Genomic DNA, 17650 nt, shown 5'->3' with positions numbered 1-17650 from the left:
TACCAGATCACCAATTTTGTATCCAATAATCCCTTGAATCGCATATTCGCATTTACCAAACATTCTGCTCTTGGCCGCACACTTCACACTTCTTTAACACAATTCACACTTCTCAATCAAGGAGAATACTTTCCTTTATACTATGTCCTCAAATCAATTCATTGAGTTGGCCTTGAGGCTTTCCCAATTAATTATAATAGGACCACAATAAGATAATTAATTATTTCACAATCACACAACACTATTGGCTCACAATCTTTACAACTTCTCACACATGCGATTCCAGACTTTGCACACTTGCTGTCATCATTAGACTATCCTCTGCCACTGGATAACTTCGCATATCACGATTCTATCTTTGTTAGGAGATACAATCAATTCATTAGAAATTGCTTATTAGGTGCTTTGTCTCTGTACTGCTCTCTGTAAATCAAACATATCTTTTGCATGTCTTTGACTTAATGTGCACTTACCTTATCATCAGGACACAGTGTAGAACATGTTCTTAACCACGCTACACTTGAACATCAAACCTCTATTCATATGACCACGATCTTTGTCTGCTATTCTGCCAGTCTTCACAGAAACCATATTATGTTGTCATCAATGACAAACACAGTCATGAATGCAACATGCTAGCTATGCTAACAATCTCCCACATGCTCTGGCAATGCTTAGGACACTCCTCCAAAGGAATACCATCAGCATTCATGCTAACATGAGTACCAACAGATTCAAGTGACAATGACATTTGACAGAAGGCAGTTCCAAGGATTTTCAATAAGGGGGATCTAGTGTTGAAACAAGATGAACTAAAGAGTAGCCTAGACAAGCACCACTAAGTTTTACAGTTTTTGGAGTGGACCTTTTGTTATTTTAGAATGCAGAGAACAAAATAGATTCCAACTTTCACCAATGGATGTAGAAGTGTTGCCTATCCTTGTGAACGAGATGCTCTTCAAGTGTTGCTTTGAGGTCTGATCTACCTTTGTACATTATAGGTTAGGTTTTATGCTTTCAGTAAATGCCTATGCATACTAGGTTAGTTGTTTTCAAGTGTTGTCCAAGCACATGCCGGTTTTGTTTTCTGTTTCTAGTTATTTGTTTCCAATTTTCCTATGTTCTTTTGTTGTCTCCATGTCCAAGGTTTCAAATCTTTGTTGGGTTCTTGCTGAGTGATGAGCAACATACATATAAACCAGTCTAATGAGTAGCCCGATTAACACTCGTTCATTCCTATGCTACTGGTCTGTCATGTCCTCTCTCTAGTCTGACTAGTAGTCATGAGAGTTGGCCTATTATGGAGTCTCGTAGGCTAGCAGTGGTGGATAGAGACTCATACTGGATACTTAGTGACCAGAGTTGGTTCTACAGTCAGTTTGAGAGCCAGTTGGGGCAGTTCCTTAATTTTACGGATTTTCCTAAAATTTAGGAGGTTGTGGCAGTGATCAGATTTGAGGCTCCTCAGGACTAGTATACAGTTTTAGTTTCAGGGTAACGGGTTATATTCCCTAGTTTCAAGGAGCATCCCTAGTTTTTAGGGATGGGACTACCAGTTGGCTCACATTGCCCGACATCGGTCATAGGCAGGTGAGAGGACCCGTTCACTAATTATTTGGTTGGTTTGGCTTTTCAGTTGAATAAAAAAAATTATTTTTTAATATTTCCTAAGTTTGCGTTTAAATAAATTAAAATAAAGCTATTTATATAGCTAATTGGAGTAATAAGGGGATTTTAGCTTCATCTGATTAGGCAGACCTATGCGTTATAGCTTTTTGGAAAGGTCTTGAATTATTATAACTTATTTTCATCATCCAAAGATCATCAAGCACCTAGAGTTATGTTATTTGAGGAAAGGTGTGTTTTTCCTATACACAAAGACCTTTTAATTGAGAAGATGCCATTTTATAATAAAGGGAAAGGCATATTCTCCCTTTAGGGTTCAATTGGCTTTGAGAGGAGATAAAAAGAGATGTTGGTTCATTCTTTCATTATCTTTTACATCTTCATTCTTGGTATTTGCATTTTTCTTTTAGGAGCGATTCTAGAGATTTGGGACGCAAACCCTAGAGCCTGGCTATTGGGACGCAAACCCCAATAGGCGGTTTCAGCAGCATTCTACAATATTGTTTCAGTAGTTGGCAAAGATTGTTAAGTTAAACATTGAGGGTGCTTGTGCATTGCACATTGGGGGTCTTGTTTGGCACGTTGGGATCTTCTTGCTGCCTTGGCGTGACTATAGCAGCCATACAGCTGCCTTTCAGCTGGCACGTGGTTTGTTGGTTGGATTACGTCAGCCATCTCTACCCTTTTGGTGCATGGCTGGTCCATTTTTGCAGCTGGCGTCATCATTCTTTGTTTGTAAACACCTTCGCTGGCATACTGATTACATATCTTGCCTGGTACTATTTGTAGCTATTCTAGTTGACTGAATATTACATTATTTGCCGTTGTTTTTAATTATTGTTTTACTTATATTTGGAAAACACAAAAGAAAAGAAATAATCTTTCTGCAACTTCTATCTAATTCTCTAAGACCACAATGAAATCACAGGAAAATCTATTATTTTAATTAAAATTTACAGAAGTTCAGAAAAAGGATCCTTTTGGGATCTTTCATGGTCAAACAAAAAGAGTCATTTAGGTATTGGTTTCATATCTAGGGGAGATGATATTTTGTACTAACTTTGTTGTCCAATGGATAGAGAACTAATTTTTTATGTCTAGTAGGCAGACAACCAACAAATGTTGCCAAAATTTTTACTAAATTTTCATGCACATGTTTCAATTTAGTTGGAGCATTGTGTAATTAAAACTAAGGTACCTTTTGCTTAACCCACATTGTTTATATTGAGAAAGTTTCAAGCAAACATTTCATGATATATCAATTAGAAACAAATCTTTCTTTTGTATTAAACTAAAGATATTTATATCTGTTTTACAATTGATAGAAAATGAAATAAATTTGCCGAAGATAAATATATCTCCCACACAGGACTGTGAGAGTAGCCTTTTCTATTCTATACAAATGAAAACCATAATAGGAAAGACAGGAAAAATAATTGCACAAGGGTCAAGGGTAACCAGTCATTGCCTTTCACGACTGGTTTAGTTTATTTGCTGCATTGGTCCTAGGTCCTTTGAGTCTTCGAGCGTCTTTGCATCTTGCATTTGTAATAAAATATAGGTTTTAAATCCAAAGGATCTAAGCAATGCTGATTAAACCTCACCTCATACTCATACATTGTACTTTGCCATTATGAGTCACATTTGCATACAATAAAAAGCAATCAGCAAGAAGTCAAAAATATCATTTATCAAATCAGAATCATCCATTTTGCTAATATGTTTGCTTCATGTGCAGATTAATCTTATCTCCCACTGATATGTGGATGTAAATGGGCTCCCACAAGGGTTCAAATCAAGCATATATTTGAGAGATAAGATTAACAGGAGGAGAAGAAATCAGAAATAAATTTGCAGATTATTATTTGAAATGAAATATTAATGGGACGTGGACCTTTATATGAAACCTTTTGTTTCAGATTTCAGCATGGCAGATTGGTTCCACAAGTCAGATGCATTGAACTTAGCTCAAGTGTTCTCCTTAAGGCTGAAGCAAGTGCAGGTGACCTCATCTCAAGGTCACTTGTACTTGATTCAGCCTCAATAAAAATCACTCATATGGATATGCTGTCTTTGATTCTGAATAATTTCCTTTCTTCATCAGTGATTCATGCTCATGCTAAAGAAGGTTCAGGAAGCCTTTATATTATCAAAAGTGTTTCCTGAACTCGCTTGAGGAGTATAAATCACTACGATTTCCCAAGATTGGTCCAAAGGATTTGAGGGGACAAGTTTGATACTTGAATCCTTTTGAACAACATCATATGTGTAGCAGAGCACAATATATATCAGCAATGAGCAATGAGATCTCAAAGAGGAAAAGATGGCTGAATGATATTTTCAAATATCAAATACATGCATATTTGAAGAGCAAAAACACAAAAATCCGTCGACAAAAATCTGTCTTTTGGTAAGAGGTACACATAAGCAGCGAAGATATCATAGACATGTGACCATGCACACAATGAGGGATACAATTTAAACATAGCAGCATCAAATGGCTAGAGTATTCATGATAAATTGATAATCATCATACGATACGTACAAAAAGATGAGTCAAAGTGAAAATTTACAGTTATAAAAGGTAAAAGATAATGCTGTGCTGAGAATATTCTATGTGAGCATAATTCTGATAAAGGAAAGGTTCATTTGTTGTGTGCTGAAACAAACAAATAGAAATTCATGAGCATAGAAACAAGTGTATAATATGTATATTCCCAACATCCAAAAGTATTAAAGAAGGTGAGGAGTTGCAATATGGTATCAAACAACTTTCACAGAAAGGAAATAGCCACATTATTTAAACAATTGGAGAAAGTCTCACAAAATCACAATGCAAGAAGCAGAGTATGCCACAGTATAATTTTTGAAGACAAATCAGTTACAACATCCACAACCACGATTCATGTTTGTCAAGTAACTCGGTTCTCAAATAGATGTTTAGAAAAGTATAGTTTGATTCATGTCAACAGCAAATATATTATTTCAAGTTCCACCAAGCTATACTCAGATAGTATTATTATAGAGCACACTTGGTCCTTGACGAAGAATACAGTATGGACAAAATGAGGATTTTGAAATTTTGTGGATATGAAAAAGAAAATACAGAGCATGCAGAATATGAAAAAGAAAATACAGAGCATGCAGAATAGGAAAAACAAAAGTCCATGGCCAGAGCAAGGAGAGGAAGCCACAATTTCCATGTTTGCCATTATGGTGGAAATGGAATAAGACTAAATAAATGCTACCAAACCCTTCAACATCAATGCATTTCAAAGCCGCATGCTGAAAATGACAAATTTTTGCAGATACAACACGCAGAGATGCCCAAGACAAAGAATGCAAATATTTCCTTTTATCCACAGTTGCTAGAGACCAAGGCTAATTACATGATGAACACACAAGTTTCAAGATCCTATTCCTATTTCGAAGAGACCTACAGAGGTAAGGAAAAACTTAAATTAAAAAATGGAGTCACAATAGTGTATTCATGATAGAGTATCCAAAGCTCTAATCCAAGAGGATATACATGCAGGAAAGCGTTTGAACCTAGGCATAAATTCATAGTTCAACAGCTGTAGAATAGAATGTATGTAAAATGCAGAGACAGCTACAGGTTTTAAACCCTCGAACCTGCAAGAGATACATTACCATGCATGGACACGATACATTGAATGAAGCAACAAATTTCAAAAAATTGAAGAAAGGTTTGATTCAAGCAGTCTGTAACCGATCATACCCAAAACCCACAAATTCCTCTCAAAAGATATGCAAGCATTTTTGAAAGAAATGACGACCATTCACGACAGCCATATCAATGATTATCTAAAACCTATTTGTATGAAGGAGAAACAAGTAAATAATAAGGGAGCCATTTAAAAAATATTTGCTGCTGAGAGATAGAACGATAGAAATGGAGGTAACCCTTCAGAAATCTCCAACAAGAATGAGCAAAAAGACAAATTGATGCAAAAGCCCTCATGCCCATGGCTACAATAGAGGTCACAACATAAGACTACAAGAGAACCTCAAGGACAGGAATATACAAAAAGCTCTTTTATTTCCAGAAAATAATGGAGTAATAGAGGAGATACACTGTCAAAGCACGATAGAAATGGAGGTAACCCTTCAGAAATCTCCAACAAGAATGAGCAAAAAGACAAATTGATGCAAAAGCCCTCATGCTCATGGCTACAATAGAGGTCACAACATAAGACTACAAGAGAACCTCAAGGACAGGAATATACAAAAAGCTCTTTTATTTCCAGAAAATAATGGAGTAATAGAGGAGATACACTGTCAAAGCATCATTATCAAAAAAATGCAAAAAACCCGCTTAAGCTGAGTGTTCAAGCTCCAAGAAATAGAGGTTACCCGCGAAATGTGAAGAACTGGTGCATGCATCTGTGAAATTCCATCAATGACAGCTATAAGATCGAACCCTAAGTGTTTCCCTATTCTCTCCAGGCTCCACAACTTTCGAGAGAAAGAAATGATAAATGGATTGAATAAAATGTTTTTAGAGTTGTTTTGTCTTACCCTAAGTCATAACTCGCCCTTGACACATAACTCTGTTAAGGTTGTAGCTTCTGCCAGATTGAATTGACCTAGATATATTCCCTCAATGGTCATTGGTTAATCATAAACTAGACAAGCACGCACGCGCACACACACACACACACATATACAGATATGTTGTATTAATATTGTTTAATTATAAATTATCAAAGAGACATGTCTCTTCACGAGCCATGTCTCTTCTACAGATATTTATATTTCATTCAAATCTGCAATTGGAATACACCAATATAATGGCAGTGATTAAATTTCCAGAAAAACGATCTTATAAAACTCAACATGGTATCAGAGCAGGACTGTAAATGTAAAAAAGAAGAAGGAATGATTATTGATCTGATTTTCGGAATGGTTATTGGTCTATGGAAATCAGAGAAATGAAACGAGATAACTTCAGCAAGCACAATTCAAGATCTTCATACTTGTTGCATGATTTGTAGATAAACATCCCTACAAAGACACAAGGGATGTTACAGGTACAGAGAATCAGGAAATACACTCAGGGAGAGTAGGATAATCACAGATGGAGCAGATCCAAAAATATTGTGCCACAGTCAGAGACCTGTGAATGGTTATACAGAGAAAGAGGAACACATAACATAAATGATGAAGGAGCAGAACACATTCTACCTGCTATTTCTAGTATGAAGTCACATAGGAAAACGGAGAAGAGATGGTGGGTATCGAATGGAATAATAGAGAGAAGGTGAGACAATGAAGTGAGTCAGCTAATTAAGTGACCAACAACTGCAATAAACCAATGGAGGAAGAATAGAGTCAGCACCTCACTTGGGATCGAAGATATTGGGAGAATTCAGGACGACACTATCAGTAGTTACAGTAGCGATCAATATAATCCATGTTTGTGTAATGTACAATGCAAATGGAGTTTTGCAGCTACGAAGTGCATCAAATTAATACATAAGCTCACAGATTGCAGGAGTCTTAATGGGAAAGGTTTCCAAATACGAAATGAAGTATACAGCTTTTTTATACAATTTCGGACATCCACGCATTACCCTAGAATGGCTATATCTCCTAATACTGTCCTTGATGCTTACATTCTTACAGCCTAATACTCACGTTCCACGATGCTTCTGCCAAGACAACACAACTATATACATTTGACTCTAAATTTTGAGAAAATGCTTCAATGCATAGCAATCATACATTTTCGGGTGTGGAACTCAGGGCAACAATTAATCTCCAGCAGTCTCTGTAGAAATTTATATTTAACCAATGCTTCTTGTGCCACAGGAGAAACCTCTGATAACAATATCAGTTTCAATGACCAGCTGAAAATAAGATAGCTCACACGCATCATCATACAATTGGAAATATCACGAGGAAATTAATAATGGAGTATGGGATATAATTCTTCAGCATGATAGATGTGTGCAGTGATTTGCGATCAGGAGAAAATTATCACTGTGTTAGTTGTTATCTGCAATCAGCAATAAAAAAATGGAGCAAATGTTACAACATTGAATTCTAAGGGCAATATTTTTGTGTTACAGGAAAACAAAAGATATAATGGAGGAGGCTTTGTTAATAAGGAAATACAACCTGCTACTAGTATTCTCTCATCGTGTTGTGATTATATTGGAAAGGCAATTGTTGCTGAAGAAAATGAAACATGCTATTAATTAAAGACTTGAATAATTAACTGACATAGAACCACAGATGAATGTTGAATAAAAGGAAAGATGACAATAGACGAGGAAGTTTGTAATATGCAGTGATGGACGAGGTGTCATTTAAGAAGCCATTATCACCGGCGAATAAGGAGGGAGAAAATGGTCAACATTAAATACAATACAACTAGTATTGGAAACATTTCATTCAAAACTGATGAAAGGTTACGTGGCAGATTCTCAGCACTTAGAAATGGAGGAGGACAAGATAGAGGCATCTAGTAAGAGATATAAATCCATTCTAATAAAGCAGGGTCTGTACTTAGACAGGGCTAGTTGGGAGATATTCACCATAACTGGTGAATAACAATTTTGAATTTACTAAATAACATGCAATGATAAAAAGTAGAACCATGCCAAGGTTTATATTTCTATAACTGTAGTGACACCACACCATTAAACGACAATTTTGGAGAGGAGCTAAGTAATTGCCATATGAGATGATATATATCATGGCAACTTGAGTTCATATTCAGCTATTGGAGATTAGACAAGAAAGAATCAATACTTAGCAAATAATACTATCTGCCACATCTTGTCAAGGAACCTTTCAATCACAGATACACTGACACTGTTTGGGTCGCTTAACGGGCTGTGCCATTACCATCTAAAGAAATAAATTATTGTATAGAAACCATGACTTCCATCGGATGCATTGAACTTATGTATATAGTGAGGTTTCATTTCATTGACGAGGAACTGAAGTAACATGCAATACATTGATCCCACATCAGATGGGTTGAACCTAGGGAGAACATGCATACATCCTAACTTATGCTGCTATCATCCTATTTTCTTCAAATGACATCATCAATCCAGAGTAGGTGACAAGCTAAGGGATCTCTATGTGCATGATCTGAAGATATGAAGGCAAGACACGTTTATCAAATACTGTTGTAATGAGCATGAATATGATCACCCATGTTTGGGTTGTAGTCACAAGAGTATGATTTATAATCATCTGTTTCTATTGGTTACTCCGTGTTTGGGTGATCCTTAGAGAAACAATTAATACATCTAATGTAGAGGCGAAGTACACTGCAAGATCAGTCTTCTCTTTCTTGCAATGTACATCAATTGGCTCTGCAAAATCCATGGCCGTGCTTGAATTGCGGTCGAGTGTCGCTTATAAGAGCATATTGATTTTGGAGGATGATGTAGGAGTTGAATCTTAAGTTGTAGGTCAACCTTGATATAGAATGAAGGAGTCGAGCATGAGTAGCATCTGGTGGACTCTATTCGGGCATATCATTGCGTCTTCCATCAAGACTAGACCGATCTTAGAGGTGCTTCATGTAACTGAGTGTCTCCAAAATTATGAATTGTTAATCAAGAGAATTTTAGATCGAATGGAAACAAGAAGTAGAGACAAATGACTTATAATATAGAGGGAAACAAAGTGTCATATAGAAGAGGGGGATCGTAAGATTGTAAAGTAGAGCGCGAATTTTGCATTGTGGGGGGGGTGTTTATAGTCAATGTTCCATTCGCACTCGAACCATCTTTAGAAAGGAGATGTTTCATTCTCAAATGCCTATGGACCCTCATGTACAAATAAGTATTCTTATCTTCCCTCTTCTTTTTTTAATTCTACTATAAAAGTTATTTGCCTTGATCTTTTCCTTTATGTCTGAGGATTTTCTTGTAGGAAAAGAAGGCAAGTACTTTACAGATGCTACCAAATGTTGTGTAGACTCAATCTTATGATAATAGCTCCAAAGAAGTTGTGATCTAGAATTCATCAATCATCTATGATCAAACTGGATAAAGTGAGGCTCTTGAAGCAAATATCCTTGATGATTGAGATTATGAGTATCCTTATATATTAAGGAGTGACACTTCAAAGGCAACGTAGGAGCTCAGAAGATTGATGTTAAGAGGGAGTCTAAAAATACATGTGTGTGACTGCATGATTTTGACAGGCCTAGCCCTTTGTACATAATGAGGAAATAACGACTCATCACTAGAAAGTGAGAAGATTGATATCAGATTTAGAGGAAGTCCGACAGGCATCCTTGGGCGAAGAGAGCCTCTAAGGGAGTAACTAGACGACTTGACTTCCTAGGATCATTGTTTTTAGGGAGACTTTGAGCTGCAATCCCTTGTTAATGATCTTTTCTCTATGAGGGAGAAGTTTGAAGTGAAATTCTTTGTAATGTACTCTCCTCTATGAGAGAGACGTCTGAGGTGAAAACCCTTTGTTCTAACCTCTAGAAGCAACTATGGTGGATCCACCCTCTGACTTGGTTCATGGTGGATATCATGTGAATTAATATATGACTTTGTTAGAAAACATCACGAGAGGTGACAATCTTTCATTGATGTATGTGTGAGGTTGCTATTGTAAGGCGACGATCTTACCAATAGTTTGACCTGTTATCATGATAGACCACATAAAGTTGCTGTCCCGGAGTGTTGGAAATCATGATAACGAATGTATCATGACAGACTACATTAAGTTGTTGTCCAGGACTGTGCCGGAAGTCATGACACCCTGATTACTTGTTATCTGATAGACTACATTAAGTTATTGTCCCTGAGTGCCGAAAATCAGATAACTCATATCCTATTAGGATATAATATATTCTCTTGGTAGGCATCACGAATTTGATGCTAGTGCACATTCCACAAGAATATGAGATTGATAAATATCATATGGTTGATATTCCTTGTCGAATCGTATTGAAGATGATATTGAAAGATAACATCTATTTTGATGAATATATGTTGATACCTTTAAATATGTCATTCAAGAATATGACATTGAGATGATATCTCTATATGCTTGAGATCATGATGTGTTCTATAGCAATCCTTCCTAGCTAAGAGGGAGTTTTAAGGTTGATGCAATGGACAAATGTGATGTGGCCCAACCAAGTTCACAAAGTGAAAATGTGCAAGGGAAAGGCTATATTCCCCAAACTCACAAACAACAACTATCCACTCTACAACTTTGAAACCATCCCAATGGTTATGGTGGATGTATTTCACTTACCTAAGATGGATTCAAGAGGTTTCAAACCCCCAAACCCAATCCTTGCATTCAAATCCTCCAATAATGCCTAGTAGGCCTAATTGCCCCCAACTAGGTCTGCAGCGAGAAAGATCTGAAGTTTTCTCCAAACTTTTCCAAAGAACTCATCAAACAAAATAGGTTTTCAGATACCCATTTCGGCCTTCTTCAACATATGTCAAACTTAGTATAGGTTGTTTTGGACCAACAACCAGATCCCCAAACTTGGCACCCTTTTTAGGCATAAAATAGGGTTATTTTACAAAGCAAGTATATGCTGCCCGTACATCCAAAGCTTCAGACTTTCAACAGTCCTCCAAAATGTTTCCAATCAAAGGAAAATTAAATCAATTTGACTCCCCAACCTTTGCAAATAAGAAACCCCTAATTTGGCTTCCTACAAACCCTCAAATCCAGGGCTTTCTCAATGTGTGACCTCCCAAGCAAACACCAACCAAATGAAGGTTGATTCACCATGTCCAAGGTATATGTAGATGATATCTGCCATAAAATACCCCTCTCCAATGGATAGATCTCTGGCTACTACACTCTAGGCATGCATTTCATGCACCTACAACCACCAAAAACCCATTAGAAGCCTTTATTCGTGAAAACTTTTGCCCAATCATTTTTAGAATGATTATTTACATTAGAATACAGGTTCATTCCATGGGAATCAGATTCCTACATCCATGGAATGACCAAATGCTTCCAAAGTGTCCAAAACTTGCACAAATTGTTGCAAAAGTTGCTTGAAATCAGCACTTTTGGTAAAATGAAAGCCTATTTGTCTTAATACACTAGAAATCATTTCAATAGGTTAAAAACATCAAAACAGCAAGTAGAAACCAATCCAAAGAAAAGATCTCAAACAAAATATCTAATGCAAAATGCTCAAAAATGGAGTTTTTATTGCATTCCAACTGCCAAATCCGTACACTGCTGATGGAATTATTACAATGTGTTCAATCTGATGATCCTATGCCTTTACCAGGCTATATAGGACGAAATACAACTTCCCCAACCATATTCCATTGGTCGGAATCCATAACAAAGGTTAAAACACTCAAATACTAATTTTCCCTCCTAATTCAAAATATAGCCATAAAGACTTTAAATTTGAATTTAAAACCTTATTAAAATGTTTTAATTCATACTTTATTTGTTTCTACCGCTTATTAGTTATTATAATAACCCCCTAGGACCTATTTGATCCCTCTAACCAATCTAGATCCCTTGTTGGCACTATTGGCCACCCTTACATCATTTTTATGCCTGAATCCTTTATCCGGATCTTTAGGACTTTCCAAGTTAACATTAAATTGTTCATTACATTTAGCCATTATAGGCTTCAACACATTCCAATCCACTTTCAAGGATACCATAGATCCTTTGCCTAGGTGCTCCTGCACCAATTCTATAGCAATCCTCCCTAGCTAAGAGGGAGTTTTAAGGTTGTAGCTTCTGTCGGATTGAATTGACCTACAAATATTCCCTCTATGGTCATTGGTTGATAATAAATTAGATAAGCACTAATATATATATCTACTTATATATTATATACTATTATATATAATAGATATAGATAGATATAGATACGTTGTATTTATATTATTTAATTAATGAATAATTTATAACTTATCAAGATTTGAATCAAATTTAAATGTCCATCAAAGAGACATGTCTCTTCTACGGATATTTATATTTCATTCAAATCTGCAATTGGAATACACCAATATAATGGCAGTGTTATTACATTTGCAGAATAGCGATCTTATAGAACTCAACAAATGCACCTTTAGTTATGGGTCGATTACCTTTTGGGTTCCTTATACAAGTTAATTAATATATAAACGTATTACTTAACTAATTTTTGTTAAGTAATACATTTGTATATTAGTTAACTTAGGTCTATTGAGCGTATTTTATTATTATTATTATTTTTTGCATCATTTGTAATTAGTGTTGCTTATATGGATAAGTTATAAATCAATTAAGCAATATTAAAATTTTCAATGCAAATTGATAGTCATGTTGATATTTTCAAACTTTGAATAAGGGGGTGAAATCAATTTGAAGACTTGAGATATCATAAATGATGGAAGAGATGTGGTTTACTTTTGCCAAGTTGAGTTGTTTAGATTCAAGAGGAGTCTTTGTTTTGATGAAGACTAGAGAGGAGTAGGGGTTGCATTCTATTATCGTCATGTGTCTTAGAGTTCGTTTTGGACCATGAGACGTTTCAGCGACTTCTTGAGTAATTTTAGGGAGTTCTTAGAGTTACTTTTGAGTTATCATCATGGTATCTTTACAAGGATAGAGTTTTCTGATTATGGGAGATGCTTTGCGAGTGATCAGAGTCCTTTTTTGCAGGAATTTTGATTCTATCCAACCCCAATGTCTGAGGGGCAGTTTCCACTGTTCAGGGGGATGTAAAAAAGTTGAAGTACTGTTTATGGTGCCTTTGGAGCATAATATAGCCATTTTGATCTATTTTGGTGGTTCATTTTCATGTATGCAAAAGGTGATTGATGCGATTTAATGTGTTTTAAAGAACTGTTGAAGTATAGCTTCAGCAGAAGTGAAAAATACTGTATATATTCTAAGTATATGATTCTGTGGTTTGTGTATCTATATATATGTATATATATGTATGTATGTATGTATGTATATATATATGTACTAATCACTGTTTTTTATATTTACTAATCTATATTTACCTTGAGGGTTTTGATTGCTATTATTTAATTTTGGTTAACTAACCAATCGTTATCCTAAGAAACATGAACCCATATGGGCGTGACTCTACGTGGCCAACCATGACCCTACGCGGCCTTCGGTCATGTCCATATGGGAACGTGACTCTCTACTTGCATATATTATAAGCAATCGCTGATGGAGAAAGACATCAATCAATTCGGCAATGATTACCCTCCTTCAGCGATTTTAGTCTGCAGTCATAAACACCTTCAAGTCATACTAAATCAGTATTGTTAAAATCAGACATCATAAAGTTATTGGCCCTGAGTTATAATTGAATTCAGAATCGGTGAGCACTCATATTATATTGATAATATCATATTAGTATACTGCCAGGTATAATCAGAACAATAAAGGTAGATATTTATATCTCTATATCAGAGATCCTTCATTCTTTTACAGGAACCTTAAAATTCTGTCCCATTTTCTGCATCAGTTTTAGGCTAGAGGACTGGATGCATAGGTCATAAGTTGTGCAGATTACTGAATACTTATTGATTGTGATTAGCATCCTTTCAGTATTACTCTTTAGAAGCCTTTATATGAAATACTGATATGCAAAGGATCCCTAACCAAGGTTCTATCACTAAGTCAGCCTCTACTGCTTTGTTGTGATGCTGGGATAATCAATATTTCATTTTATCTCGAGGCATCACCTATTTCAAGTTTATGCATCTTTTTTATTCAGTTTCTCTTCATCCTTTTTCCAAAATGTTTATGTTTTATAAGCTGTTTAGGTGAAGCCATCAATTGGGAGCCAGCCTAGCCAGAGGTTCAGCCAAGTAGAAGATTACCTGAGGTCTATGGTTGTTCCCATGTTATCCAAAAGTGCTAGATTTGCATGATTTATCAAAGGGTGCACTTTTGAGAATTAACAGTTATAACAGTAAAGTATTATCTATTTGGATGGAAGGCCCACCAAAATAAAATAGATTTAATATTTTTATCTTGTTAATCTAAATTGAAATATCCTTGTGATGTGCATGATGAAAATTTTATTTAACATATTTGATATTTTTCATCTATTTGTATGTACTGGTTGAATTGTGTATATAATATTTATGTGGTGGGATGTTATAGAATGTATTTAGAGAAGAGTTGCAACAAAAAATTTGTATCGTTCATTCAAATGCATCATCTTTCTGCTCCTTGCAAGTTTGCAACTAGTTGTGCATTCTGTGTACATCTTGGTGAACTCTCATTTGTAGTTGTGCCCTCAAAATCATGCCACTACATTATTGATAAAATATTTCACCATTTTGTAGGTTTAGAGGGTTTAACAGCCTGATGGGAGGTTGATTAAGGTTATTAACACAATTTAAAAGTGAAAAAATGTTGAAAATCATATTCAATGGTTTCTAAAGATCAAAAATTAAAAGGGGGGAAGTCATCCACAGGATTGATTTGCCAAAAATCATTCACTGGACTGATTCGCAAAAAATCAGGTATAATCAATTTGTTTTTGGAGATCTTCACTTCTACAGGTTGGGATTACTCCCAAGTTAGTTATGAGGTCAGTACCTAGGGTTATCTAACTTGAATGATATAAGGTAAATGGAAGGAAATCCTTTCTGAGCTTCTACAAGGGAGGAGTCTCACAAAGCAAACTGGTGCATGGCTTAGCTGTAACATTAAAAACAACCTTTACTGTTTGCAGGTCAGACAACTCTTTTGATGCGAAATAAAGATAATTCATAACACCCTTCAACATTTATAACACTTACATGTGTAAGCATGCATGATTTTGCCTTGAAAAATGACTACTTAACGAAAAAGTTGACAAGCCTCATTGTTTATTCTTATGCAAATTTCCATATTACCCCTTAATCATTATTGAAATCTGTAAACAAGAAAGTAAAATTTCTCTAGAATGCTGGACCACAAGTCAAGTAGTAGAAGTGGATGGAAAAGAAATAAAATGTAATACATTTTACTTATTTACTATGTGCTAGTTACTATGTACTATAAATATGAAATGGCCATCCTTCTGGAAATCACATGGATTTGGTTTGTATCGAGTTTAAGGAATAACATACTGTTTTAATGTGAAGGTTCACCAGCATTTTAATAAAACAAGTTCCACGGGCAATGGGTCACATTTAATGGGTTTAGAAAGAATGAAGGAGACTCTGTGGTTATGATTTTCAATGCAAAGAAACACTAAGTCAGAGCATATGAATATGCATTTCAACTACATTATCTTTTGACATTGTATGGTTCCTAACATTTTTTCTATTTACTTAAGCTTTTGTTTCAACTTTCAAGAATGGGTGTTGGAAGGGAAAAGAATGAAATGTCATCTAATCTACTTTTTAACATCACTCTTCTGTGGAAGGTTACATGTTGTATCAGTGGTTTCGTGTTACAAGCTATTAGCTGCTCTTTATTTTTAAATTTTTTTTGAGACTGCTGGATTCATGTAGCCCCCCTATAATCCACTTTGTACCAAGTAAACTTTTTTATCATGAATGGGGTGGAGAACGGACCTTATGAGCTCATGCCTACCCAGAAGAAGCTCTTGTCAATTGAGACTGCCCCCCACCCCGTAGCTTCTCTTTATTAATTATAATATTATTTTTGTGTTTATGATGTACTTAATATCATATTTTGAATATGGGTGCTTGCAGCCTTCACTTACTTTTCTCACAGTAAGAAACATTTCAATCATATTCTTATAAGTTTATAATCTTTCTAACAGTCCTTGTATTCAATGGTTATCATCAGAATGATGCAAATTTGTAGTAACCATTTTGGCCACGCTAAAATTCTCTAACATGGTTTATTTCTTTATTATTGGTATGCTAATGAGTCATGTGCTATACTGCAGATAATTCATGAAAGCTCGATTAGATTTGAGAGCATTTATACTTCGTGGCCGTGTGCTACATCTCTATCGTTCAGCTCTGAGAACCGCTCGACGAGCCCCTGCTCATGCTCAGGGTTAGTGTTTGAAAGTATCTAAAAAATAAATAGTTCCTAGCATCAGCATCTATTTCTTTACACTTTCTGGAAGATGTCATTTCTAATTAGATTTCTTAGACAGAGGAGCTGAGACAGACAATCCGAGAAGAGATGGAGAAGAACAGATATTGTGAAGACAAATCAAAAATCCGGTTCTTATTGAGTGAAGGTTTACAAAGATTGAAGGATCTGAATGATACACTTGATATACAAGGTCATGGTTAATTTTTGTCTAGTTCAATACTAATTACAATTGTGGTAGGAATCATTTTGGATCAAGCATAATTGTATTCCCAAACAGTGATACATGGTCAGTGTCTCAAATAAATTGCAAAAGAGCTCGAGTCTTTATCATGTAAAATGTAACAGTTTGTTTCTTTGATGCCTAGTAAGTTCATTGCAACATTTCCTGTTGAAGTAAAAATTACATATTGTCCAGCTTGATTAATAGTTTTCCTTCAATCCATTTATTAAGACCAAAAGTTAAATTGAATATTTATGATAATTGCAATGATTTATAATATAAACTAAATAAATATTGTGGTCTTAATCAAGGGGATGTGCAATTCTGCCATCTGGTAACAGTTGCGTTTGCCATATTCTAATTTCTCTTTGTTATTTTTTGGAACTCTCCACATAAAAGGATTGCCAAGGTGGCGAATAGTAATTTATAAGTGAGGATGGTGATTCTAATCTCTCATACAACCAATTTCATATATACAATTTTGCCTTCTAAAACATGCTTGATACATGAATGTAACTTTTGAAAATGTGAGAATGATATTTCAAGTTTCAACCATGTGTGAATGAAGCATTATGATTTTCACATTCATGCTGGATATTCCTCATAAAGCATTTCTGGTGCATGAATATGGCATTTACAGGGTTAGTTTGAATTTAATCATGCATACATAATGCATTAAGGTTTTAGCATCTAGAGTGGAAGTGCAAGTCTTGTAAAGCACAAACTGCATGACCATTGGGTTGATTTGGGTATGAATGCCCAACAATGTCATAATGA

General features: G+C 35.4%; 1 protein-coding gene across 3 annotated transcripts in view; it reads left to right on the top strand.

Annotated features, from left to right (window-relative positions):
* LOC149552716 (LYR family of Fe/S cluster biogenesis protein) overlaps nucleotides 1-17077 on the top strand; it is a 76841-nt gene extending 59764 nt beyond the window's left edge. For all 3 annotated transcript variants that reach the window (XM_089788270.1, XM_089788268.1, XM_089788269.1), the window contains 2 exons: nucleotides 16496-16608; nucleotides 16712-17077. In XM_089788270.1, the coding sequence (XP_089644396.1) occupies nucleotides 16503-16608; nucleotides 16712-16854 (249 nt within the window). In that variant the 5' untranslated portion in view covers nucleotides 16496-16502 and the 3' untranslated portion in view covers nucleotides 16855-17077. The remainder of the gene's footprint in view (nucleotides 1-16495; nucleotides 16609-16711) is intronic.
* Nucleotides 17078-17650: the final 573 nt, after the last annotated feature.

The sequence above is a fragment of the Cupressus sempervirens genome, chromosome 6, assembly GCF_028749045.1.
Source record: "Cupressus sempervirens isolate cs-2001-9-10 chromosome 6, ASM2874904v1, whole genome shotgun sequence".
Taxonomy (NCBI): Eukaryota; Viridiplantae; Streptophyta; class Pinopsida; order Cupressales; family Cupressaceae; genus Cupressus; species Cupressus sempervirens.
Note: the sequence above shows the minus strand (reverse complement) of the source record. Positions and strands in the feature narration are given on the sequence as shown.